This window comes from Urocampus carinirostris, chromosome 10 (assembly GCF_059441175.1).
Source record: "Urocampus carinirostris isolate Australia breed hairy pipefish chromosome 10, RoL_Ucar_1.0, whole genome shotgun sequence".
NCBI lineage: Eukaryota > Metazoa > Chordata > Actinopteri > Syngnathiformes > Syngnathidae > Urocampus > Urocampus carinirostris.
In genome coordinates this window covers 25,161,267-25,188,198 of record NC_142358.1, presented here as the reverse complement: position 1 = coordinate 25,188,198, position 26,932 = coordinate 25,161,267, and the positions used below count along the sequence as shown (strand labels likewise).

The 26,932-nt window shown below is 38.4% G+C and overlaps 2 protein-coding genes across 3 annotated transcripts in view; one reads left to right on the top strand and one right to left on the bottom strand.

Annotated features, from left to right (window-relative positions):
* Nucleotides 1-296: 296 nt before the first annotated feature.
* LOC148358476 (SPRY domain-containing SOCS box protein 4-like) lies at nucleotides 297-15,533 on the top strand. 2 transcript variants are annotated; one of them, XM_088346288.1, is made up of 3 exons: nucleotides 297-535; nucleotides 11,026-11,883; nucleotides 14,604-15,533. In XM_088346288.1, the coding sequence occupies exons 2-3, from the start codon at nucleotides 11,175-11,177 to the stop codon at nucleotides 14,750-14,752; spliced, it is 858 nt and encodes a 285-aa protein (XP_088202414.1). In that variant the 5' UTR covers nucleotides 297-535; nucleotides 11,026-11,174; the 3' UTR covers nucleotides 14,753-15,533. The 2 variants fall into 2 exon arrangements, with proteins under 2 accessions (XP_088202414.1, XP_088202415.1); XM_088346289.1 differs by lacking the exon at nucleotides 297-535 and adding an exon at nucleotides 8,639-8,813.
* A 5,374-nt stretch (nucleotides 15,534-20,907) lies between these two features.
* The window catches only part of LOC148358475 (calsyntenin-2-like), a 330,974-nt gene continuing 324,949 nt past the window's right edge, over nucleotides 20,908-26,932 (bottom strand). Inside the window, exons 16-17 of the mRNA XM_088345299.1 lie at nucleotides 26,434-26,618; nucleotides 20,908-24,743 (exon numbers count right to left, since the gene is read on the bottom strand). Coding sequence (XP_088201425.1) covers nucleotides 24,546-24,743; nucleotides 26,434-26,618 — 383 coding nt within the window. The 3' untranslated portion in view covers nucleotides 20,908-24,545. The remainder of the gene's footprint in view (nucleotides 24,744-26,433; nucleotides 26,619-26,932) is intronic.

The window sequence follows — 26,932 nt, the reverse complement described above, 5'->3', positions numbered from 1 at the left end:
ATAATGATAATCCACGAGGATTAAAAACATCCTGGTTCAAAAGTGTGGGTTTACTTAGAAAAGCTGAAAAATATATAATGAAAATATTGAACATCATCTGATGAAAAAATACACCCCCCCCTCTCTCCGGCCCCACGATATTTATTTGCTAATATCCTTTATAGTGAATTAAATTGTCTTGTGACGTGCTTTTTCGAACATTGGAAATGTCAAAATAACGTATATGATGCAAATCATCGCGAGAGGATAGCGCGTGATTACTCAGTAGTCACCTTTGTGATACAAAACCCCGCAGCCAATCAGCGGCAGCGAAGCACACATGGACGTGATCACCCATTTAGTAAATTTACAGACGAGACTCGAGCAGTCTTTTAAAGAATTGTGATTGATTTGTTTCTTTGTCCGTTTGACTCATTTTTAGTAATTTTTTTAAAGTTTTTTTCGAGGTCCGTATTTATTAGTTTTATTACAAGTGAAATTGATGTGTTACGGCTTTTTCAAGAGCATCTGTTGAGACGGCAAACGACGAGTTATGGTAAGTTTGAAAACTCACTTTTACACGACACATGTCAATTGACAAACATTAATATATTGTGTGGGATTGTTTTCTCAAAGTATTGAATGTGTGTTTAAATGAGTGCCTCTTTCGGAAGCAAACTCTTGTTTGTTAAATTGCCGCTTTCCATGTCTTTGAAACAAAATGATGAAAAACAAAGGCCATGTTTGCTCATGCAAGTTAATCGTGTTTATTTCACGTGTAGTTTTGTTTTGTAAAGAACAGGAAGTACTTCGTGCCTTGCTTTGTCTTTTCGTCGTCTTGTCGAGCTGGACAGGCTGGCACTTGCATCAAGGATCGATGGCGTGGAGTTCACGTCCAGGGAGGAGAACTTGCGTGACGTTATAATCCCGCGAGATTTTGTGGTACGAGATCGCTCAATAAAACTCACTTTATACAGCGACTGATTTCATAGATTAGATCTGGCATATTAAATTGTAACTGATTACAACATAGTTTAAACTGTTTACAACGAGATTTGACATGGCACAATAGTGCAATAATATTTAGCCACCACAACAGTTCCCAATTGTCAAAATATGTTTCCACATTTTGGGCACTAGTTTAGGGTGGTCATGGGCCTAGGTAAAAAAACGCACACAAAAACACTACTCTGAGCCTGTTAGTGCGTGTTTTAATTGATCTGTAGCGTTTACCAGAGGGCACCACTTTAGTAATAGTATTATAATTTTCTTATTCAAAATTGCAAATCTCTTCATTAGGGTTTATTTACTGTACATAGTTATTTTAAATGATTAAAATAGGGTACTGTGTATTTGTTATTGCAACATCCATTGCAGCCTGGTCATCCTGGAAGGGGGATTACCTCATGTGCGGTCCCTTCTCAAGGTTTCTTCATTTTCCTCATGTTGAGGTTTTTGAGTTTTTCCTTGTCCTCATCTAGGTTTTAGATCAGGGGATGGTGTAATAAGTCTGTGGTTTGCAATAGTCTGTGGCTTTGTCTTTCATATTTTACCCTGCCTTTCTCAAAAAATTTGACAAAGGGGGGATTTTTTTCACAAGAATAAAAAATAGAAAAGAAAGAGAGGGTAAAAAGGAGAACAAATCAAGCAAAACCGAGAGAAAGGGAATTAAAGAAAAAAAGGCAAATGAGAAATACATGCCATTTTCTCTCTGTATAATTTTATTTATTTTCCATAAGGTTTATTAATTGTTTTATTTTTATTTAATTTCATTTTTCTCTTTTTTATTGTTTTGGCTTTATTTTTTTCGTATCTTTTATTTAAAAAAAATAAGTCAAGTTAATAAGGTGTGTTTTGGTCACTTTGAGACTGTATTTTGTCTTGCGTTGTGCTTTCAACACTTGCTTTTGGTGACCGTGACATCTAGTTGGAAAATAATACACACTGTCCCTTTAACTTTCATATTAAGGCGTGGCCTCAAACGATCACCCTGGGGCGCACAATTGGCCTCTGGGCCGCCAGTTTGAGACCCCTGCACTAGAGGCTACTATCGGTCCGTTTGAAAATTTCAAAATATTATTGAAAATCACAATGACCTACCACTAGTAAACCATTTTCAGAACCTGTCCGCAGGCTACTCAGGAGTCCTTGGAGGGCTACTTGGTGCCCGTGGGTGGAAAAGTTAGGATTATGAAGATCTGTGCTAGGCTAGGGCGGCATCGTACGATGTCGAAAGGAATGGCGACCCTTGCCTCTGGAGCCTAGGAAATTTAAATCATCGGCGTGTTGCAGAGCTAGACTTAATGGGGGTAGGCTGACTGCGGCAAAGTCCCTTAGAGGCGCGTGCTCCCATACCTGACCTAACCTGTACTCATGTAAGGGTACATTTTAAGGAAAAAAAAACTTGTTGGTTGCAAATAGAGTAAAACAAAACAACTTACTAAAATATTACATTTATACTGCTAACGTGGACATACCCTAACCCAGACCTGGGCACTCCGGTCCTGGAGGGCCATACGTCCTGCCAGATTTTGAAGTTTGCTCTTCTTTAACTCAGGTGATACAAATTATAACCTCGTTAGCAAGCTAGCAAGTGCTCGTTAACGATGCTGGTGATTGGAATCACCTGTATTGGATCAGAGAAACCTCAAAAATCATGCAGAACATACGGCCCTCCAGGACCGGAGTGCCCAGGTCTGCCCTAACCACTCCCCAATGGAGAAGTCATACGTTTTACTGCAAACATAATAATAATAATAATAATTTCCTTTGTATTGTCATTCTTTGTAACAATGTACACAGAACGAAATGTCGATACACCTGACCCGTTGTAGCGAGCCGATGCAGCCGCAGCCAACAGAGGGCGCCGCCATTTTACCAATGTTATAAGTTTTAGGTATGACTCGGCCGAGGCGCGAACCAGCGACCTCCCAGTCTCATGACAAGATTATAATCATCCTAAACCTATCTATGCTTGGCTTCACCAACCCCAATTGCAATCCGGTTTTAGGTTGAAAATTACATTTTATGATTTAGGCTGATGCAGGTGTAAAGGAAAGATAAAAAATTTGGGAAGGGTATATTGTAAATTTCCAAATCTGCTTGTAAACAAGTTATGTTTGATAATTTAAGATGTATTATTTCAAACAAGGTAATGACAGAGATAGAAGTGAATGCTTTCTATTGAATTCATTATAAAATAAGTCTTTTAATGCGTCTCTGTCAATGTTCTTTGAAGTAATCGCCGTGGATTCTGTTTGCATTTTTTCGCTCTCATGGAAACAGCAGCTAGATTGTGTTGGCTGCGATTGAGCCGCAGAATGCTTGGAAAACATTAACAGGTTGGTCATGTTCCTCAGTTGTTCTTAGTGTTATGTACTCCTAGGTCTAGACCTAGAAACATCAAGGCTGTAAAGTAGGTTTTGAAAAAAATAATTGGAAATTGATTTTAGGTATTATTGAATAAGTATTGATTTAAAAAAACAAGGTTCATAAAACTAAACTTACTATTTTGTTTATTATTATAATCCAAGGTCTGCCGAGTTCAAAATGGTTCGACCAAACTTGCCCTGCGCCACTTCGCATTACCTATTAGTCATTCAAATAAAGTGTGTTTAAAATTGGTTAAATGGTCAGTATTAAATCATTGCGGGCATTTGGTTACTCAAATAATTTTATTTGTATTGTATATAAAACTATCCCGCAGGGTGCCAATTTAAAATAATTTGAAGTCTTGGCTTAACAAAAATGTGTCTAAAACCGGCTAAGACCTATATATCTAAGTTTAATTCAAAAGCGGCTTTGATAGTCCTTTCTCCATATTGTCATGGGGTTGTGAACATTATGCCCTGGATAGATAGATAGATAGATACTTTATTCATCCCCGAAGGGAAATTCACAAGTTGCCTTTTGATAAAAACTTTTGCAAAAATTCACACCAGCATGATAATAATATTGCATAAAGCACTCGATTGTATTGCCACTTTTGTTCTAAAAACTTGAATGTAAAAAAAAAAAGAAATTAGTGACAGGAAAAAATAAAATCTGTTACATCAAAACGTTTTCCCCAGACATTTATTTACTGAGGTGTAGCACGGGTGGGCTTCCCCCAGTAAACTTGCTAAGCATGGTGATTATAGTTGGAATGGACTCAAATGGGGGCTGTAGTTATAGAACTATGAACAGTATACACTCAATTCTTTCATCAATTAATAAGATGTTATGAGAGAGAAAAGTCTTTGTAGTTGTGATCTTGTTCTCAAATTTCTATGCATTGAAAGCCTAGTAGATTGACATCAAAGACCTGGCCTATAAAGCACTCGAGGGAACTCTGCATTGAGTGATGAAGCAATTTGCTGGGCGCACAAATTTGTCTGTCTAAAGCACAGTCCTCATTGGTTTGTTCATTTAATGATGTGTTCATTGCTCTCGGACCAATTTTATCTTCGTTGCCATGACCTGCAACCATTATGTTAAGTTTGAAGGAACTTGACTGAATTTTGAACTTTCTCCCACCATCTCCCTGCTATGATTCCAGCATTAGTCAGCTCATTCATACTGCGCCTGCAAGTACGTACAATTTCTTAAATGCTCAAAGAAACTCTTTTCTTCATCTTCTGGTTCTGGTTGTCATTCAGAGTATACTTTATGAAAGCCTTATATTAATTACACCGTTTTCATTTTATAATTACAAAACAAAAAACGCGGACATGCATCATGTCAGTTTCTAGCACTTTCTTCAGCCCCCATTCCTCAAACTTAAATAATGCCATAAAAAAGTAAAGACCGAGCATGTGTTTTTATTATGTTTTGGTCATGAACATAGCAGTTTTATGTTTTGCACTGGACAGAAAAGTAATTTTTAATGCATCATGAGTTCGAGTTATTTGCCAGTTTTGACTAAGAACCTCTGATATACTGAAAACATCTTTTTTATTTGTTCTCCATGTGTAAAACTTTGGAGAGTTGTTTTTCAGATGGAACATTTTCAACTGGACAAATGTTATTTTGCAAAAATTAAATATTTGTTAAATATTGCTTTGAATTTGTCTTTTTAAATTATTTTTTTGTTGACTTGGTCTTCGATTGGATTCCGAAAGGCATTCAAAAATACATATACAATGATATGCGTCTGGCTAGGTCTGATGCCAAATAACTTTTTGAGTGGTTGTAAGTTAAACAATGTTGATAAATGACCGAGTTATCACACTTCAAGTTCATGTCCAATGTACACGGTACGAGTTTTTTTGGGAAACTGCGATTGCTAAAAAAAATGTATATATTGAAGTAAAAGTTGATACCACTTTCTGACTTGGGTTGAACCTTTAACTAGGCCATATGAAATATTCACCTAGAAGTTTTATATATTTTACTCAAGCGCCAAGTCACTAAGGAATGATCCAGACAGCAGGGTTGGATGGGCGCATGGCAAAGCACAAACTTGTGGCCATCAAGCCTACAAAAGCAAATGCAAAACTCGCCAAACGGTGCTGGGTCTGCCTGCATAAGAGCCGGCGCAGAGAAACAAGATTGGTGTGCAAGTCTTGTAACACTCCCTTGCACCCAGGAGACTGCATCACAATTTATCACACAAAAATAAAATATTGGGTTTACACACAAGATAGCCAAATTTGTATATGAAAGGTTTTTTTCATATTTGTGTCCAAATTACGCACACATTTACACACGGACAAAAATTCTTGTGAAAATGGCAAAACATTTGTCAATATGTTGTCAGATGTGAAAATGTTTGTATTGCTAAACATGTCCATACGTTGTTATTCTCGTCACTAAAAAAAACATTTCAGGTTTTTTATTTTATGATTTAGAAGGACTATTAGATGTTTGAGAAATGCAATAAAAACTCTATTGGTATAGATAGGTCTGATGTCATGGTACATTTTTAGTAGTTGGAAGTAAAAATATCCACAGATGGCTGAGTTATCACACTTTAAAAAGATGCATGTAATATTTGACCACTAGGTGACACCTCTTGGTATAGTGAGACTGGAGACCAGTCCTCTAAAGCAGAAAGATGAAAACCTAAATACGGAGAGTCCAGTGACCAAGTAATAGCCTTTTTTTCTATTTATCAGGCTAGCCATGTCAGCCTTGCCTTGTCAGGATGTCCCCCAGAATGCTAGCCTAATCTTATTAATCCTAATGACATCCAGTATTCCCTCATATAAGAAATATAAATTATAAACCGTTTTGGGGTAAATCATGAGGTCAAATTTGCCTGCCTGTGTCCGACATAGAAATCTGGCATCAAAGGTGTCACAACTCCTCTAAAATTAAGTGTCTGTATGATGTCAGCTGTCACTGAAATGCGTCGTTTCACATATCATTGGAAGAAAGACTAGTCAAGTCATGTTTATTTGTATAGCCCTTAATCACAAAAGGGCTACACAGAAGAGATCCGCAGGTTCGAGAGCGTTCTTCATGCGGGCCCCGGTGCTGTGGAATGCTCTTCCCCCTGAGACTCGATCTGCACCCTCAGTGGAAATGTTTAAATCTAAGCTTAAAACACACTTCTACTCTATAGCATATGAATAACCTATATTTTATGTTGATAATGTTTATTATCATTATTATTTTCCCTCAACTCTTCAATATTTGATCACCCCTTCAACAGATACTAATCACAGATGCAACACCATCAGTCTGAGACAAAATACACCAACACTATAATGCCGGCTTAACTCACCATAACGTCCCCTTGCCGTCTTAACTTCTTTGAATTTCCATGAAAATGGCTTCGTTACATCAAGGACAAACTGTAGAATCCAACTGTGTAAAATATTTGCAGTAAATGGTCTGCATTTATATAACGCTTTTCAAGTCAATGACTTCCCAAAGCGCTTTACAATGTGCTTCACACACACACTGACACACCAAAAGGGAGTCAGCCATGCAAGGCGCCTACTTGCTTATACAGGGCATTAGGGATTCAGTGTTTTGCTCAAGGACACTTCAACATATAATACGGAGGAGCCGGGAATTGAACCTGCGACCTATTGATCCCAAGACGAGCTCTACCCTAAAACGCATGACAATGCTGACTGATGAATACAAATCCGCCTTAAACATTTTCTGTCTTGTTGGATGCTGCTTTTTGGTAATCTGTTTCGTCACATTATTTAGATTTATAAATAAACATACTCGTACAATTATACTCCCCTTTCGATTGACACCTTCTCAAGATGAGGGTCTGTTCATCCTAATCTTATTCATGAGGGAAATTGCATTAAACTTCCTCTACATATATGTTCAATCTGTCTTTCTTACCCTACCTTAGGAAAAAAATATGTATTAGCCGCGTTATTGCATAAGCCACAGGATTGAAAGCTTGTGACAAAATCCACAGTTTATAGTCCAGAATTTACAGTTAGAATGCAGTCCATGTCACCACATGTATCCTCTCACACACACGAAAGGTTGTCATTCAAAGTTAAAATGACTTCCAAGGTAATGTGTTCATGTAACATGAAAGCAATATAAGATGAAATGCCAAGGGTGCCTAAAGCTAACAATTGGCTCGAATAGTCTAACTTTACGAAAAAATGACTTCAAAGAAGAAAAAAAAGTCTACTTATAAATGAAGTTTTTGAATCTTTACTTCCAAAACGCAAACTACTCCCAGCAGAATAAAAATAAGGCAAGTTGCTGTGAGTCTTGTGCATTGGGAAGCACAAAGCTAATAACATGGCTAGCTGTAGCAGTCAGAAAACGATGCCAAAATAATGAGTTGAATAAAACAAAGGGGCATAAATAATCCTTCAAAATACAAACACACAATACACTTAAAAGGTGCTTTGACTCCATGCTTTAAGCGAGTACCCAACATTTGTCTTTATATGGTAGTATCTCCAAATTGCAGACAAATCGGGAGCTTCGCTCATTTTTTCTTATTTTTATTTTTCAAAACAAAGTGAGTTTCGGTCGCTTTTGGTACCCAAAGCAGCAAGTCTGCATATAAACATCGTGGCGACCTCTAGATGCCACGAAAAAAGTACTTCTTTCTCGACCTGTGATTTTTTTTTTTTTATTTATTTATTTTTTTTCATGAAAATTAACATTGGTATGATCATGTAGTTTTGCTTACCATTCAATAAGTTTTACAGAATTTTTTTTGTACCACTACAAATCACTAAACATTAAATACTGTCCCTTTATGTTCACGTCCAAATAATGTACACTGACCTGCATTGTGTCACAGAAGAAAAATGCCACGGTTAAATGTGTTCCCTCCCGAACAGCTCTGATAAAACTAAGATAAAAGCAAATGGGTGCAGAGCAAAATACAACCTGAGGGCTCTTTGAACTCCCGTTGGGCATGGTTAACTCGTATTAGAGAAAATGGTTTGACTTTCAATTTTTAAAAATGCCTTAAACCGCGCCCCCCACCTTACTCCACTGAAGTTGTCACCCTCATGTGCCGCCAATTTCAAAGCAAACCATGTATTTGTTGCTTGTACTGAATTCCCTTTGGGACTGAAAGTCTCTGTGAGCCCCCCCCTCTGTCCTCTCTTCCTCCCTGCCTGGATCCTTCCAGCAGCTGTTTTCTGTATGCTGGCTGGGAAACCAGGCTGTTTTTCTCTCCAACCTTGCGTCACAAACTGGAACTTACTGACTCACGACACACGCACACAGACACACACACTCAAAACTCTTTGCTGTCTGTGTCCTATCCCACAATCGTCTTGCTGTTGGATATTTGTTTACTGACCTTCTTTTTGACTGGAGTGTTTTCCCAGTTTTTTACTTTGCAGCTGTGATTGTGCGTTCACATTTCTATGTGAGAGACTGCTGACTGTTTGCGAAATGGTTTCATGGTAAGCTGGTGTTTCACAGGGCATTTATCTCTACCTTACTTTTTCCTTACTCTGCCTTGCATTTTTTCTCAGGTTTACCAATCTTTCTTGGCTTAAATGTTGGTCCTAAATCTTAACTTACGTATGTGTGTGATCCTAACATTGAACTCCGTGTGGAAAATTGAACATGACAATGCTTTTATGTGAAACTTAGCATTGCATTGCAAATGGTTTCTCAAAAAAGCTGTTCATGATTTGTTACTTGCATAAACTATTTAAAGTTCACACTGAAGACAGTCTGGCTCTGAACATCTTGACTTGATAGTTAACAGAATTCAATATCCTGTTTTAAAATTTGTGACTTAAAATTGTCCCTGAATGATTTTTAATTTAATTTTATTATTTTTTGAGCGGGGATAACAACTAGAGTGTAATGTGTTCTTGCCTCGTCCTCACATATTTTACTTCGACTTACTCCGGAAGGGTTGCACAAATGTCTATGGCCAGAAAATGAATGGATTGAACAGCACAGCTGGCTCAGCAATGATGGGAAAACCTCTAGTGGGAGACTGGGCCGGTCAAAGAGAGGAGCTACTGTTGTGTAATAGTTATATACACAATGTTGAAATTGGAATTAAGTAGCAGTATGCTACTATGTGTGTGTCAACAAGTTGTTGTTTTTTTTTTTGTTGTCTTAGGGATTCTACTTTTGCAAAGGAAAAACATGTGGTTACTTGGTTTATTGTTGCAATTAGTTTTGATCTGTTGAAATTTAGAGACTGCTCCCTGATAACTGTGCTCATTGCATAGTGTTTGAGATGTAATTGTTTTTCCTTTTCTGTGAAGGCACATCCAAAGAGGCCTTTAAAAAAAAAATAATAATGAAAAAAAAAAAAAAATATATATATATATATATATATAATATTGTCATTTTTAAGCAGTAAATTGGACAATGTATTTTGCTCTGTTGATACTTAACGGAGAACACAATTTGGTGCAAGCAGGTACTAGTAGGTGCAAGGACAACACTGTTAGCCAAAACTTTAAATTTAATATGTCACCCCAAAGGTACAGTAATCACATTTACAGATATTAAAAAAAAAACCTAATGACTCCCAACACATCAGTTGGGTTGAGCGAGGGGGCTGGGAATCCCCTCTGTATCAATCTCCCAGAAAGAGTCAGAAATATGAACGTGTTCCTGACTCTAGCCACCTCCCACTACTGCAGACCTGGGCACTCCGCTCCTGGAGGGCCGTATGTTCTGCATGATTTTTGAGGTTTCTCTGATCCAATACAGGTGATTCCAATCACCAGTATCGTTTACGAGCACTTGCTAGCTTGCTAATGAGGTTATAATTTGTATCACCTGAGTTAAAGAAGAGCAAACTTCAAAATCTGGCAGGACGTTTGGCCCTCCAGGACTGGAGTGCCCAGGTCTTCACTAGGGGGATATGTGTGTGTGTGTGTGTGTGTGTATGTGTGTTATTACAAAGTTTCAAAACAAAGACAAAATTATAATGCTTTTTTGTGCAGTATTGGTCCACAAAATGTCAATATTTCAGTAAATAGGAACTAAAAACTCTTATCTGATTCATCAATTAAGCCTAAAAAAAATCGACAATTATAATAGATAGTTGAAGCCCTGTTTTATTTTTCCTTTTTACATAATGGCTTCGAAATATGTTGCAGGCAGTGTTTTTGTAAGAATGTCACAAAATACTGCACCCAATTAAATTGCTCTGTGTGCTTGGCAGATGTTTTTGGATGTTTAATTTTTCTTGTGGGTTTTCATCGACATTGAACCAAAATTATTTACAATCTTACATATTAAGGATTACTAAGCAACGCACAGCCAAAATGGGGTCTGTTGGTGTGACACATTAACTGTAAACAGTAGTGGGGAGTATTCTCTTTATATATAGGACCAAACCATGCATTCTATTAGTGCTACGGCGGCTATGTGCGCACAAGACTCGTCTCGGCACTCAACAGAATTGGAAGCAAGTATTGCTTTCTCAGAGGCTTGCGTACCTATAAAAATAGCCATCTTGTTCACAAGCTATAAGTTCCCGGTCCCTGCTTTAGGTTGAACTGAATTTTATGCACACATGGCAATTAAAGTTTGTAAGCTAACTAGGGGTTTATGAGTTGATTGATAAATGAATTTATATTCCGTTGAACTACTGAATGAAATTTGTCTAACTTATTTATACTGCAACTTGTTTTTCAGGCGTCATATCCGGTCTGGTAGAAGGGTGATTGTGTGCAACCACATCTATGCCAATGAGTCAACGTTGGGATTTACCACTCTTTCATTAGGGATGTCCATGCATTTTACCCTCTCCCATCTCGTCCAGTTCCTGTAGTGAACACTTCAGTATGGGCCAGAAGATTGCATTGAGCATTAAGTCTGTGGATGTAAGCGAAGACCCTTCATATAGTCCTACACGACAAGAACTGCAAGATGCTGATTTTTGTCGGCCACCTAGACTTGATTTACTATTAGACATGCCCCCTGCCAGTCCCGAAACACAGATACGCCATGCCTGGAATCCAGATGATCGGTCTCTTAACGTCTTTGTTAAAGAAGACGAGAAGCTGACCTTTCACAGACACCCAGTAGCACAAAGCACTGACTGTATCCGAGGAAAGGTGGGCTACACCAAGGGCCTCCATGTTTGGAGCATCCACTGGCCAGCAAGACAGAGAGGCACCCATGCTGTTGTGGGAGTAGCCACAGTTGAAGCACCTTTACACTCCGTTGGGTACACGGCTTTAGTGGGATCGGATTCGGAATCCTGGGGCTGGGACCTGGGGCGGAACAGACTGTACCACAACGGCAAGGACCAACCTGTTACTTCAAGCACACCAACGTACCCCTCGTTCCTCCAACCGGATGAGTCCTTTGTGCTCCCGGACTCCCTGGCGGTAATACTTGACATGGATGAGGGCTCGCTGAGTTTCATGGTGGACGGACAGTATCTAGGAGTGGCGTTTCAAGGCTTGAAAGGCAAAAGACTGTATCCCATCGTCAGTGCTGTGTGGGGACATTGTGAAGTGACGATTCGCTACATCAACGGACTTGATCGTAAGTTAAGCTGTGTTCCACACAAACATTTACTCATTGCACACAAAAAAATGTTGGCCCTTATACCTTTTCCCGTTTGTTTTTTTTCTCAGCTTTGCTTGTTCTTTATTATTTAATGAGCTGTATTGAATGTAAAACTGTTTTCCCCTCTGCTGCCATCTCCTGGTTTTAAAGTCAGGATTGCAGCCTTAGTCAGCCTGTTCGTGATGCAATTGCGTGCATTTCTTAAACTTGGTCAAATAAATTTCAATTTCATCTTTCTTGGTGTTAGTGCTTTACAAGAAGCAAGCCCTTTCTTACTTTCACTATTTTCATGCTATGCCGATTCATTAAAAAAGAAAAAAATAACGTCATGACGTCACTTTACAGCGGGAGTAGCTCAGGAGGTAGAGCGCTCGTCTTGGGATCAAGGGATCCCAGTTCGAATCCCGGCTCGTCCTTGTTACATGTCGAAGTGTCCTTGGGTAAGACACTATACCCCCAATAAGCAGGTTAGCGCCTTACATGGCTGCAAGGCCGCTATTGGGAAATGTGGAGCACATTGTAAAGCGCTTTGGTAAGTCATTCACTTGAAAAGCGCTATATAAATGCAGATCATTTCATTCCATTTGACACTTTTCTCTGACTTAATGTGTTCTGCCCCGAACAGCTTGATAAAAGTAAGATAAAAGCAGGTGGATGCAATGAAAATTATGGCATAAGGGCTCTCTGAACTCAGCTAGGCACTGTCAACCCTTACCTAAGAGAAAATATTTAATTTTCAACTTTTAAAATGTAATCGACACATCCCCAACTTAAAAATTAAATGGCTACTTCATCCTAATATTTTTTGCTTGTTTTGTAAGCAACAAGCATATGTTGCATCCAATGCTGCTTGAGAAGTTACGAGAAGCTGCAAAATACTACAAAATACAGTTGTTCAAATGTGCTCTTATCGCTTAACAACCATAAACCAGGCTCGCGAATGCTGATTTATTGTTTTTTTCTCGGTCCATATCATTCTTAAGGGAGACAGTGTCATGTTTTTTCATCTGGACAATAAGATAGTAAAACATCCTGGCAAGTAGTTATTGCATTTTATTTTTTCTAGAATTGCCAAAAAACTGAAGTGATGTAATAATATGCGATCCGAGTTTTATTACAAAAGTGTGAGGATCCGTCTGCAAATGATCATGTCAAAACAGGAAACACTTCTGACTGCACTGCAGTCGCTGTTGGCAGCCAAATGTTTTATTGTTGTTCATAATTGACATGCTCCATGACAACAAGGCTCGTGGCATTTAAGCTGATTTAAACAGTCAAAAATTGGACTATTGCGCAAACTAAGGACCTCTTTTTATGAGCCTTTTTACTTTCAATTTGTGTGGCGACTCTCCTCTCACTTTTTCCATCCCTCCTTGTGTTTCTTAGTCTCATGCTAATCTTGTTTTTCCAGTTTTTCATGTTGCGTTCGTTGCCGGGTTGTATTTACAGTTTACATTGGTGGTTTTAAACCCTGTTCAATCTACCGAACCCTACTTTCGTGTAAAATGTTTTCTTGTTTTTGTTTTGCTTTTTTTAAGTTCAAGGCGAATAGTTTTTCTCACAGATCTGTGTGATTTCTTACTCGTGTCCTCTATTTTGTCTGATGGATTAATTTGAATGAGGAAATCTGGATAATTTACTTTTGACGCTGTGTCATATTTGGTGTCATAAACGCAACCATTATGTGAGAATCTGCAGAGTGGCCTTACAATTGAATTTGTCAAATTTCACCATAAGATTATCAAATAATTTTTTGTTATATTCCTCATCCCAACACGGCTCCTTGAAGTGTTCTTTTAGTTTTGCCGGTGCTAGGCTGAATTTGCGAATCCTGCAGATAAGTTAAACTCCCATCCTGTTTCGAGATACATGAGAATCCGTGACTATGGCCGAATTCTCATCCCCCCTTTTGTGGCCGCAGCCGATTTTAGCCGACTACAATACTTATTACTGAATTCAATCACAACAGAGGAAGGACTTTTTTTTTTTTTAAAAGTTGTTGAAATAAGCCTTGCCCAAAACCAAAGTCGATGAATGACGTTTTAGGCCCGACCCGAATTTCGGGGTCCGGGCCCAAGATCTTACCTCTAATTCACATGTTAAATCACTTACGAGTGCACTAAATTCTAATTGGCCAAGCAACGTCATGTGATCACCTGCAGCTAGTGATGGCCAAGTGGGCCATGTCATTGCGTATAGACATGAATCATTGCCTTGACCTATGTGGCAGAAGCTCCACCAAACCCCTCAGACTGACTTAACAAACCCGTAGGGTTCGATCCAACAGTCAGCTAATAGAACCAAACTTGGAAGTGTATTGGTACTTGATCTGTTACTTTACTGCAGGCCTAGTATGCTCTCATTGCAGCATAGAGATATTTCGTCCCTAGCTCGAAGGAACGTCTCTTCCACTTACAGAAAAACCGTATGATTCATTGAATAATCAGAAGAATAATCGACCGATTTATCAATTATTAAAATCATTAGTTGCAGCCCTAGTACAACTTTATTACTGTTTAGCCGAACAGAATGCATTATGTGATACCTTTTAGTGGCTAAACCGTGAAAACTAAACCCTGATCATGGTACTTTGTTCTCAAGTATCTGTTCAACATGAACAGTGTATTATGTAAATTGTTTAATTTTGGCTAAAACTTACAACAAGTGTATTCTAACAATTTTTTGGTCCTTTTCAGCGGAACCCCTCCCTCTCATGGATCTTTGTAGGAGAGTTGCTCGCCTGACTCTGGGTAGAGAACGCATCCATCACATTGACACGTTGCCTCTGCCTCAGATGCTCAAGAACTATCTCCAGTACCAAGGATTTCATACAAAACTCCATTGAAAGCGCCAGCTGTCTGACAGGACATTGAATGTGACTAGAGATGGAAAAGGAAGACGATGCTAGTGTTGTCTATCTGCAGTTTCTAGCCTTCTCTAGGACATGATTAGATTTGTATTGGAGAATTGGTCAAGTGAATATACCTCAGAGCCTTATCAATGCTGTGGTTTTAGAAATCCGGTTATTTTTGGCTTGCCATAGCAGCTTTCATCTTCTCTAAAGCCTACACTGATTGTACCAGCTCTTGTGAGCTTGCATGCTGGGAAAGGTGTTATTGAAATGTGTTCTAGTTAGACGGCTTGCAGATGAATACCATCATGATTGGGTAATCATTAATAATATCCTCCACCCAATTTCAAAAATACGTTTATGTACGGAAAGAATTTGATTCAGTATTGAGTCGTGTCCACGTTAGTTCTTTTGGATCACATGCGAGCAATTATTTCATAATCTCTTGCAGGCACCAACATTTTGCCTTGTTTGGAGAATTGAAATTGCTGTCTATTTTCCCAATTTGCTTTCAAATTATATTTACAGTCAATGGAAACCATTGTTTGACTCAAATGACTGTGACACATTTTAGCTGTTAAAACCACCACATATTTTTGAATGCTGCTTTTGCACCTCTCACATTTTTGGGGTCGTTATCCCAAATCTTTTTTTAAAGTGATCGTTTTTATGACTTTGTTTTAAAGTCCTTATTTTTTGTGACTTTGCAGGGCACAATCTTGAAACTCTTTGGGGTAACTTGGATGTGAAAAGGAATAAATTTGGTTTTAACTCACGCCTCCTTAGAATGTCTCAATGTCATGATGTACTTTCACACAAAAGTGATTCTAACACGTCTGTCCTTGCACCTCCGAAGAGTATCGTGTCTGCGTTCTTGGTGGAAACAAAGATTTCATTCATATGTGTCCTTAACATACAGTAGGGCACTGTACTAAAGTATATACAGTACATTGAATCAAAAAACCTGACCACCTACAGCTTTTTATCTTTTTTGGGTGGCTCCCCTAAACTCACGCATGTGGACACAGTCTCGGTCACTCAGGGTTTACTTTTTCAACTACTTTTGACTTTAATCATAATTTAATGTTTTTTTATGTGTATAATGGTCCAAACAACTTTGATTCTACTTAATGTACAGTAAAATCGAGCTATTTAAAGATTTACATTAAAAAAAAAAAAAAATATATATATATATATATATATATATATATATTATATAGCAGTTTTTTTCCCAAATCTGCACAATTTTGAATTCCAAGGAGCAAACCATTTTTGTGTTTAGAGAAAAATAGCTAACACAGTATTCCTCAAGAGTCCAGCCCGCCAGGCATTTGCTCTAACAGTCCAACCACAATTTAAACCAACAGTTCTTGGTTGCAAAATAAGCCCAATTTACATAGTTGTGTGCTTTTCATCTTATTGGCCACTGCCCAAAATGCCACATTCACCCCTCAGAGGTTGTATTTTAGGGCTGCTTCTATTGCAAATGACTACACTTGTGTATATCACTGTTCTGAAGCCTCAGATTCTCAGATCGTATCAACTGCAGTAAACAAGTCACTCGGGGTCAAATTCTACAGCAAACAAAGGATGATGTGTTTTAAAATGTTCAATAGCTGTCCTTGGCTTTGCCTACCTAATTAGGTACTTGCGTTAGACGCTAGTGTTCTAGTTTATAACCCGGATTATCACAAGCATGATCACCTTAATTTTACAAATGACACAGTAGGCTAACAATAGCATGCAGAAAAATTGTCATCCAAAAGTGGCTTCGATGGGGGACAATAAATATTTGGCACTTAGGCACTGAGCGGCGTGCCTACTGACAAGCCTAAGCTTGTAGGGTCAAACTCTGAATGTTACAGTACATGTGGACAGTGAAAACCTCAAAAGATAATTGAGCTGCTCATGGATGCCCTCACTGCCGTATCATAAGGTCCCAGAAATCTAGAATATTTCATTGGTAAAATCGAGAGCTACAGTAGCTACCTGGCTGTGTGCAAAGATGGCAGTTTGAAAAGAAAAAAAACTCTTTTAAAAACGTTTTCCTTCAAGGTTTCTAGAACTGTTTTATAGTTTTAAACTTTTGTGTGGTGAGTAAACATGTTGCGCTGCATCAGCCCTCTGCACTCTTCGGGGTAAACCCCATCTATCTACCTTGGTCGTATCCCTCAAGAGGGGTGACCGACAGCAAGACAAACACATATAATAAAGAAAATAAAAGGGGGAAAAAGTAGCAAAAAACACAAACATTTTTGGACCATGGCCAACCCAAATGCCCAAACACCCAAAGAAGTTGGGCACCTCTGCACTTAAGTTGGTCATGCTTTCGTCACTCCAGATGAAACGGGACACGCTTGCTCAGTTCCACGACCACTCCAGTTCTGTCTCTCACAATTTCATTCTTCAATCTATCCAATCTTGTCACTCCTAACGTACTCCTCTAACACTTCATCTCAAAAACATTAAATTTCCCTCTTAAATCTGCGTTCAGGCTCCAAGTCTCTGCACCATACAACAGTTGGCACGATCACACTCTCATTCAGTCCCCTCTTAACGTCCATACTCATACTCTTGTTGCTCATCACTCTCCTCAGAGCACCCAAAACCTTGCTTTCTTGATTCACTCTGTGCAATACCCCGCACTCCATTCCACCAACTGCAGCCACATCACAACCTAAAGCTTTCAACTTCTTCCAGCTCCTGTCCAACCTTATTTCTAACGCCATGCCCACGCCATCACGTGAACACTTACGCCTATCACACACTCTTCCAAACTCAATTACCAACCTTCTCAATGTTTCCTCAGAATCAGCCACAAGCGCTGTGTCATCTGCAAACAACAACTGACTTACCTGCCACACTGTTCCACTGTTATCCATCATATCTACACTTCTGCCAAATGTTCTTGTGGTAAAACCTGACTTATGTTTTACCTGAAAATAAGCTCCAAAACAATAGACCGTGGAGGCACATCTTCTAGTGACGGGTTTCACTAACTGCCCTACTTGACCATACTGACTACTGTGTATAGTCGTTCCTTCAGTAGACCAGTGTTTTTCAACCCTTTTTGAACCAAGGTACACTTATTTATAAAAAGGTTCCGAGGCATATGTCCGTCGAAAATGTTTGAAGATGAAGTTATGTCAAATATTTCACTGTACTACCTCATAAGCAGACAATGTGTATATAAAAAGAAAATACTTCAAATAAAAAGATGGATGTGCTTTGTTTTTAATTTTTTACAATGCAACCTTAACCGCTTTGTTAAACAAATTAAGTTATTAAATGTATTGTGCTACCTCATGAGCAGATAATTAGTATATAAAAAGTATATGGCAATTTACTGCCACCTACTGATATGGATGACTCAATTCCTCGTCTGAAGATGGCAAAAATACTGAATAATGGACTGATTTTTTGGAAAGAGAAAATTGGGAAAATTCCAGCGGTACACTAGACGAGGTCTCCTGGCACACTGGTTGTAAAACACCGCAGTAGACAGCAGAACTAGATGCATAGCTTTAACTTTTTTTGTGGGTTTTTTGGGGCGATTGACTATATATAGTTTAGTTATTTTTGCAGGGTTATTAATTTACCTTGAATTGTAAAATGAAAATAAAACATTGTTAAAAAAATTTGCACCAGTAAATCTAAAAATGTCTTAAAATATTATCTTAGCAATGATATTAAATAGTTTTTCGATGAGTTCCGTATAAAGTGTTCAACGTAGTGGTTTGTAACTTGTATAATTACCCATAAATTGTTTCAACAACTTATTTCTTTGCAGGGTTGGGTGGGGTTACCTTAACTTGATTACTTTCAATTACTTTTGGATTACTCTAATACCAAATATGCTAATTAAAAGACAAAATAAACTAAATATGAATGAAATTACTAAATTTTGTGCAGGCTTGGGTAGTAACTGAATACATGGAACGGCAAAAATTATGTTGGCAAGCTGTTTGGATTTATTTTCATTTTGTTTCTGTCGCATTTTATGTTAGTTTTGCCGGAGATCAAAGCCAGGAGAGAAAGCTTACCACGTGTTGTGAGTCATAATTTTATTCATATTTAGTTTCTTTTGTCTTTTATTATCATATTTGGTATTGGAGTAATCCAAAAGTAATCAAGTTAAAGTAACCCTACCAAACCCTGTTTGTGAATGACAAACACCTTTTTCCGTTTTTATATTTCCATTTATTTTCTGTAATAACAGCACGTGTTGACGTTGACAAACGTAATCTGCATTAAAATCAGTCGTAAAATGAACAAGTTATAATATATTTACAATATACATTCATTTGCCTCAATGAGGACGTTAACCCGACCAACGTGGCCGCTACGTGGGCACGCTAGACAGCGGGCCCGGTGACATCTGTTGTCAGGGAGACGTAGATTTTGCAGTGCGATACTGCCACCATCTTCTGGTCGTTTCTACGTATTGCAGCATTATAGCCTGATAAACCGTTTAATATGGCTGTCATAAGACCACGGAATATTTTCTTACGTTGCGTCTGGCAGATCTGCCAAATTATCTTGAATAAAACTTATTTAGAACTTGACAAAACAAAGCAAATTGAAAAAAAAAAACAATGTTATTATACATGTTCGAAAGGGAGTAGGAAGAAGCATATGCATATTAAATCCTACCCCTTTGATTTCATTAATAATTGTGTCCCACAGTTGTTGCAGTTTATGTGTTCTACCTGAGGCATTTAGATAGGTGCACCAACTTGCAATGCAGGGACTTAAGTTTCCGGTAAAGCTGGTGATCATACTTCGGTGTGCGAGTCTTCATTTAGATATCTCACATAAAAACAGCTTTTTGTATTTACAAACAACTAACACTTCTTGAACATACATATTTACATACATATTTACACTGGCTCTGAGGTACACAGTCTCTTTATTATTCTATCAATCTATCTACCTTGGTCATATCCCTCACGAGGGGTGACCCACAGCAAGACAAACTCATACAATAACAAAGAAAATAAAAGGGGAAAAAATAGCAAAAAAAAAAAAAAAATACACACAAACATTATTGGACCATGGCCAACCCAATTGCCCAAACACCCAAACAAGTTAGGCACCTAAGTTGGTCATGCTTTCGTCCCTCCAGATGAAATGGGACACCAGAAAGCAGCCATGTCACTCGGGTCAGGGTGACACAACTTTCTTTTGTTCAACAGCACGGCCCGACAGCTTTCACTGGTTTACTCCTCCCGTATCATACGGGTGCCCAGCCCAGCCCATCCTTAAGAACGCGGCCACAATCCCACTATCCTTTCACAATACCTCTCCACTCCTTTCTATCACCAACAAGAGCTCTAGCTTCCATTATATTTAGACCTCTTAATTATATCATCAATATTTGACCTTTCGAATGAACGAAATACCTAATAATTATGTTATCAAAAAAAACAAACCTACAGTTTAGCCCCAATAACAGAATCACCAGTCTCATCCGCAGTGCAGGTAACGTTTTGCTAGTTTTTACTGTAGAGATTGATACCACAGGCCGAAAACATCCTAGTTAAAGAACAGCGAGGAAAGGGAGAATTACAGAACCGATCATTAATCTGCACATCAACTTCATTTATATAGCCCTTTAAACTAGCTACACCTGAAGACTAAAGTGCTGTAAACAAATAGTACATAGTTAACAAACAACTGTAGACTAAAAAAACGAAAACAATTGAAAAAACTCTCATTTTGGTCAAAAGCCAATGAGAAAAAATGGGTTTTCTCGAGGGATATGATCCCAGGGTATGTATATAGATAGATATGTATATAGATAGATAGATAGTTGTAAGAGTAAATTCGATATAAAAACATATGAAACTTGTCCTGTTCTGTTAGTGGTTTTAAGCCTTAAATGCTCCCAAGAGCAGTAAATCGTATCCAATACTAATTTGTACTACCGATAGGAATTGTTGAATTACAGTATGAAGGGAGCAAGACAACTTCACACCCAATTTGGCTGCACAGTCATCTTACTCAAACACTCTGTGCATATAGTTGCAGTTGGTAGAGGCTAAGAGCGTCATCTATCCAAACATTTGGAGCAAAGTTAGTTCTGTATGTAATGTGTGAAACCAATGATACTCAAAATTGCGAAATACAACACACGGGGAAACAAAGGCTAGATTCCAAAACAAGGTTTTATTGGCCAATTTACAGAAAGTGCTGTAGTGACTGACCATTCAGACTCAAACAGACTAGAGTCCAGCGATAAAATCAATGAAAACAACATTTTACACAATATACAAGTTTTCCATGATAACTGCATCGTCCTTCTTTTCTAAAACACATCAGGTCGACATTAGGGCTTGATGAAAAAGCCACAAAAATGTTTCAGGATATGACTAAAGGGAGTGAAAGGGATGAACTCACAAGACTAGTTAAGCTATGTATTTACATGGACATTAAGCAGGGATGCAATGTACACATACATTTTGAGGGGTGTCATTTTTAACAAAGTCTGACACTTTTTTATGTGTTTTGTGAGGTACTTCTATGGTGGAATGTTTTTGGTCTTTTTTGTTTAAACTACTTCTTAAAATTAACCAACAAAGGGTGCCAGTGAACCAATTGTCCCTTTATTTATAATAACACATTGTGTGGGTCCCCAGTAGGCTGGACGTCCTGATTAGATAAATAGAGTGTTTGTGGAATATAAATTAAGCAGAAAAAATTGTTTTGATGATATCAGGACAAGGCTCCTTTATCAGTGACATCAATCAGCCCATTAACCAATCACGGTTCAGGTCGCAAAAATTAAATGACAAAAGTCAGAAAAAAAGTATCCCACGGGTCTTTTCTTACTTTCACCATTTTCAGGCTGTACCAACAAAAAAAACGGGAATTAGCGTGCAATCACTCTCCCCCCTCCTCCCCCCTTCGCTACTACCAAACCTGTTGTGAGTCCAAAACCGTTGTACTAATAGTAAGATAAAAGCTGATAGGTGCGATGGTAAGAAATTATAAAAATAATTTGAACTCAGTTGGGCATCGTATACACATACTTAAGAGAAAGTTTTCTACCTTCAACTTTTTAAAGACACCTTAAATGACGCACCTGACTTTTAATATTGCACTGAAAAATAAATAAATAAATACAAATTGCAAATAACTTTGCTGATTTAAAACACGATTTACATAAAGTTAATATATATTTATCCTACTGGCAAATTATTTTTGCTCGTTTACCGTTTACCGGCATTATTTTAGTTATAATTCTGGTACTCCGATGTACTCGCTGGGGCTGCAGCCCCTAATTCTAAGCACTGGCGGCAATATTTTTTTACACCGTCAAAAACTGCGACCAGATGATGAAGGTGCTGTATCTGAGTCAGATCAAGAGGCTTATCCTGCTACTGGTATTCATGGAAACCAGTACTAACAGTTTAATGTGGTGGAGCAAGCATCAACCCAAAATACAGCTTGGAGAAGGATGTATGCTGCCTGGTGATACTTGCCCAACACACACCATAGGAAGTTCAGGGCTCGGGAACCGTGATCTAATGCCATTTACAGCTTAAATTATTATTTTTTTTTCGTGGATTCTCAGCCACTGTTTGTAATACTGTGCATTGAATGTACAAACTATTAAGTCCTTTGTTTTGATTTATGCCGGCACACAGGACACCCAATTTATATCTCCGCACTGGAGAAAATGACTGTCCTTTGTCCAATCCATTGTCTCGAACAATGATGGAAAACATTGGCACCCATGAGGCAGTTTTCTTTTTGAAAATATTACCACTTGCCTAGTGGATCTTGCGAAAAGTTCTGATATCCAATGAAACAATGATACATCCAAACGTGTGAACAAACAAACTCAGTCAAATGCTGAGCTGTAATGTACATAAAGGGACTGCGGTGCCACCGTCTAATTCTGCAGAGTAAAGAACTTAGATTTTGGACATTTGTTGTGTACAAGAAGGAATTGTCTGGGTAAGGCATGTATGCTCATGGTAGGGAAAGTTATGACCTACTGTTATCACTTTTTACAAGATAGTGTATAAAAATTTACAAGGAAAGTTATCCAACTTTCCTGAAAGAACAAAAACTCAACTCTCTTGATGAGTTAAAGGTAACATCTGGAGACTGTTGTTCTGTTTCCGTATCTTACTCTCTTTTTAATGTACCATTAAAAAGATGCAGTTTCAGTAAATTCCCTTCAGTTTTTCTCATTGCGTCAGGAACACAATGGAGAGATTACAAAAAGTAAACGCCATAAACGTTGGCAAGACTGTTTTGTGATTTGTTTGAATGTCGGAATGTAGACTTATTATGATTTATTTGTAGTGTGTTAATTTAGTGTTAGAAACTGAAATATGCTCATTCATTTGACTGTTTATTGGATTTAATTTCAAATTACACATGCTATGTGTTTTTGAAACGTCTTTAGGTTATGTGCTAGACGCATGTTCCCTAAACTACCGCCCACTTCCACATTTGGTCCGGACCCTAAACAATTTTTTGACAAGCAATTTTTTTTATACCTATAATGACTCAAAAGTCTAGGTGCACAGTTATGGCTGTAATAGGGTTAAAACCCATGTCCCCGTGGTGAGAGCACCACCCTCACCACCAGTGAAATGGATGACAATTGAAAAGGCATCAATGTTTACCTCATTGTCACAATCTTCAGAGACGAAAGTCAATTTTACTGTGCATTTTACTTGTTACATCCATCCATCCATTTTCTGCACGTTTATCCTCAAATGGGTCGTGGCGGTGCTGAAGCCCATCCCAGCCATCTTCATGCAGTGGGGACGTCACAGCCTGAACTGGTTGCCAGCCAGTCGCAGGGCACACAAAGACATACCACCATTTACACGATCATTCCCATGTAGGGACAATTTATACTGGCCAATTAACCTTTGCCATGCATGTTTCTGGAATGTTGGCGGAAACCGGAGTATCAGGAGACCCACACATGCACGGGAGGAACATAAAAACTCTGCACAGGGAGGCTGTGGTAGCTGTAATTAAAACGTTCCATCCATCCATCCACCCACCCATTATCCACACCCCTTATCCTCAGCAGGGTCGAGGGGGCCTTCCATCAATGGGCAGGGGACACTCTGAACTGGTTGCCAGCCAGTCGCAATGACGATAAATTTGATTAATTCAATTTGATTATTCTATTCTAATAAAATATAATGTATTGTCATTGTAACATGGGAAACACACCAAAAGTTACATTCGTCTCTGCTATGAAATTAATAATAGTGTGATAATGAGATAAAATCTACTTCCTTTTCGCAAGTCATCCATCCCACTGGTGGTCCAGTGCTCTGACAATTAAGCTGATCTTGGACCCATTAAAGATTGATTTAATAAATAGCGTTATTATTTATCTTCTGACTTTTGCTCTGTGAAAAATCCAGAGAAGGTTATTTTTTTCTTATGTATTTCATTATTAGTGTTATTCATTATTGTCTGGCTTTTGCTCTGTGAAGAAACCAGAAGAGTTATTTGATTGCTTTCTGGAAAATAATACATTTTTACATTCAGGCACTCCTGCAATTGTCACACTTTTTCTGTTACAAACTAACCCCGGCCCCTCATTGTGGATGGGAAAAGTTATGTGGCCCTCACTGGGATAAGTTTGGGAGCCCTGTGCTCTACGTTGTTGAATGACCTAATCCAGTAGGGGGCAATATTACCTCATTTTTCAGTGCCACGAAGTGATAGTGTACCTGATGTGGTGTTTTGTGTGAGCCATTATATCTGATGCTTTATAACAGATCAAGTGAATGTTTGGAGAGTTTTAATTAGATGGTTTTGTTTTGTCCCAGTCAAGGCGCTTGTTTCCCTGCATCCTGGGTAGTTGAACGTCAATCTCTTCCTCGCTGTCATCTGATTCTGCACTTGTGATGTCATCCTCCTCTTCCTCATCCTCCTCATCTTCGTCTACGTCTTCCTCCTCGCTGAATTCCTCTGCCGCTTCATTGGGATCCTGCAGATTCTGACACAAAAAGGTACTGTATTACACCCGAGTCATAATTTATTGCAGTGCAGAGATTTTTCAAATTCAAGTTTCTCTGAAAGACATCATGTCACAAAATTCTCTGGACCGACAAAAATTAATGGAGCAAAAAGAGGAAAGTGCTTTCTATCGCCAACAAAGTTGGACTCCTCGACCCACTAAACATGCCCTGGAGCTGCATGCAGCTCTTCGCTGCTGCTTAGTGACTCCCTGGTGTTTTTTTTTAAATATTTTATTATGGAAAAATATATGGCTGCTGAAGAATGGCAAACAGGACACATTCTTAACGTTTTCCAATGAATATAGAAACCGTAAAATTCGGACTATATGGCACGACTTTTCCCCCCAAGCTTTCAACCCTGCAGCTTATAAAATGATGCAACTTCTTCATGCATTTTAACTAACGGCCACCAGGGGCGCTCAAGCAGTAAAGGGAAGAGTAAAACAGGTAAAATATTTTTGTCTAGGAAGACGCAAGTCTAAATTAACTTCGCACTTTGTGCTTGAATAAAACTAAACAGAGAGAATGAACAGACCCACATCACACAGAAAAGATGTCAATCGAAAGGGGAGGCCTATCTACCCTTTTGGGAATTATTTTACAAGTCTATTTATTTATAAATGGAAATAATGTGGTGAAAATAAAGGATTACAAGAAGCAGCGTCCAACCAAGCAGAAATGCTTAATCTGGATTACTACTTATCTGTCGGCATTATCGTGTGATTACACATTGGGATTCTATGGATTGTCCTTGATGTAAACAAAGCGGACTTTCAAAGAATTTAAAGACAGCCAGGGGACGTAATGGTGAGTTACGCCAGCTTTATAGTTCTCAATTTCTGTTTCAGACTGATCGTGACATTTCTCTGATGAGTATATTTCGAAATCCGAAGAGTTTAAACTTTTCAATGAAATGTGGCATGACGTATTTCAGTGACCGGTGATATTGCACAGATACGTATTTGTTAATAAAAAGTAAAACGCTAAGAGGTTAAAGTACCGTATATTCTTAAAACTCTGTCTGTGTCTTTCTTTGTAAATATCTCAATTTTCAATGTGGGCTTGCTCGACTTCTAGTCAGGTGCGGCTTATGTATGTACAGAATGCTTTTTCCTTTAAAAATTTACTGGGTGCGGCTTATAATTAGGAGCGCTCCATAATTTTACTGTAGATACAGGAGCCGTCTCCTTCCTTATAAGGCTTATACACAGCTTTTAATTATATGCGGCTCCAAACATATTTTTGTTGATTTTTCTTTTGGTCTATAATGGCTCTTTTCACACTTTGGGTTGCCGAACGGAAGGTAAATGCAGTTTTCCACATGATGGCGACAAAGTATGTGAAATAAAGTGGATCGTGTCCCTAATAAAAACAGTTGTGTAATAAAGTAGCATGATTAATTCTGAAATTCTACTTTGATAGTACAGAAGCTATTTGTAAAAATGTTCGTGCATTTGTAAATTGGGTTTGTTCTTTGGTTTCAATGTACGGTATAATGTACAGTTTTGAATAAAAGGTAATAAAAAAACATCTCTACTTTTTTCGAAACACATCCCCTGTGAAAAACAAGCAATTACTAAAATATATTTTACCTGGGATCGCATTGGTGAACATTTTCATTTCGACTCAATTCCAGGGTTTTTGCATGGATTTTGAAGCCCGTCTTACCTCCATTGGGTTGACTGTGATGGAGAGGGCCGCGTTATCCCAGGCACTGTCTTCCGCTTTGCTGCTCTCAGACAGTTTGATGTCTTGCTGGTGGCTGAGATGGATGTGGTAGATACCCAAAACCACCACCACAACCAGGGCGGCAATGCACATGACAATGACCACTGTGGCGGCACTCGGCGTCCCTGACACATAGATGGAAAACACAGTCGAGCAGTTAGCAGATTCCAGTTCAGCAATGTAAACAAAAACAAAACAAAACAAACTAACAGAAAAAGAGGTGGAAAATAGTAGTAGTCGTAGTGCTTATTTGCCACTTGGGTTTCAATTTCACAATGGTGGTTCACCAAGTGCAGAATATAACTTCTGCATTTTCACCACCCACACAAATACCATATACAGTATATAGATAGATAGATAATGTTTATATAATGCATATATATATCAGATGCACTCCGGCCGTCAGTTCCGGTCTGAATTAGTTATGTGTCGTTTGCGA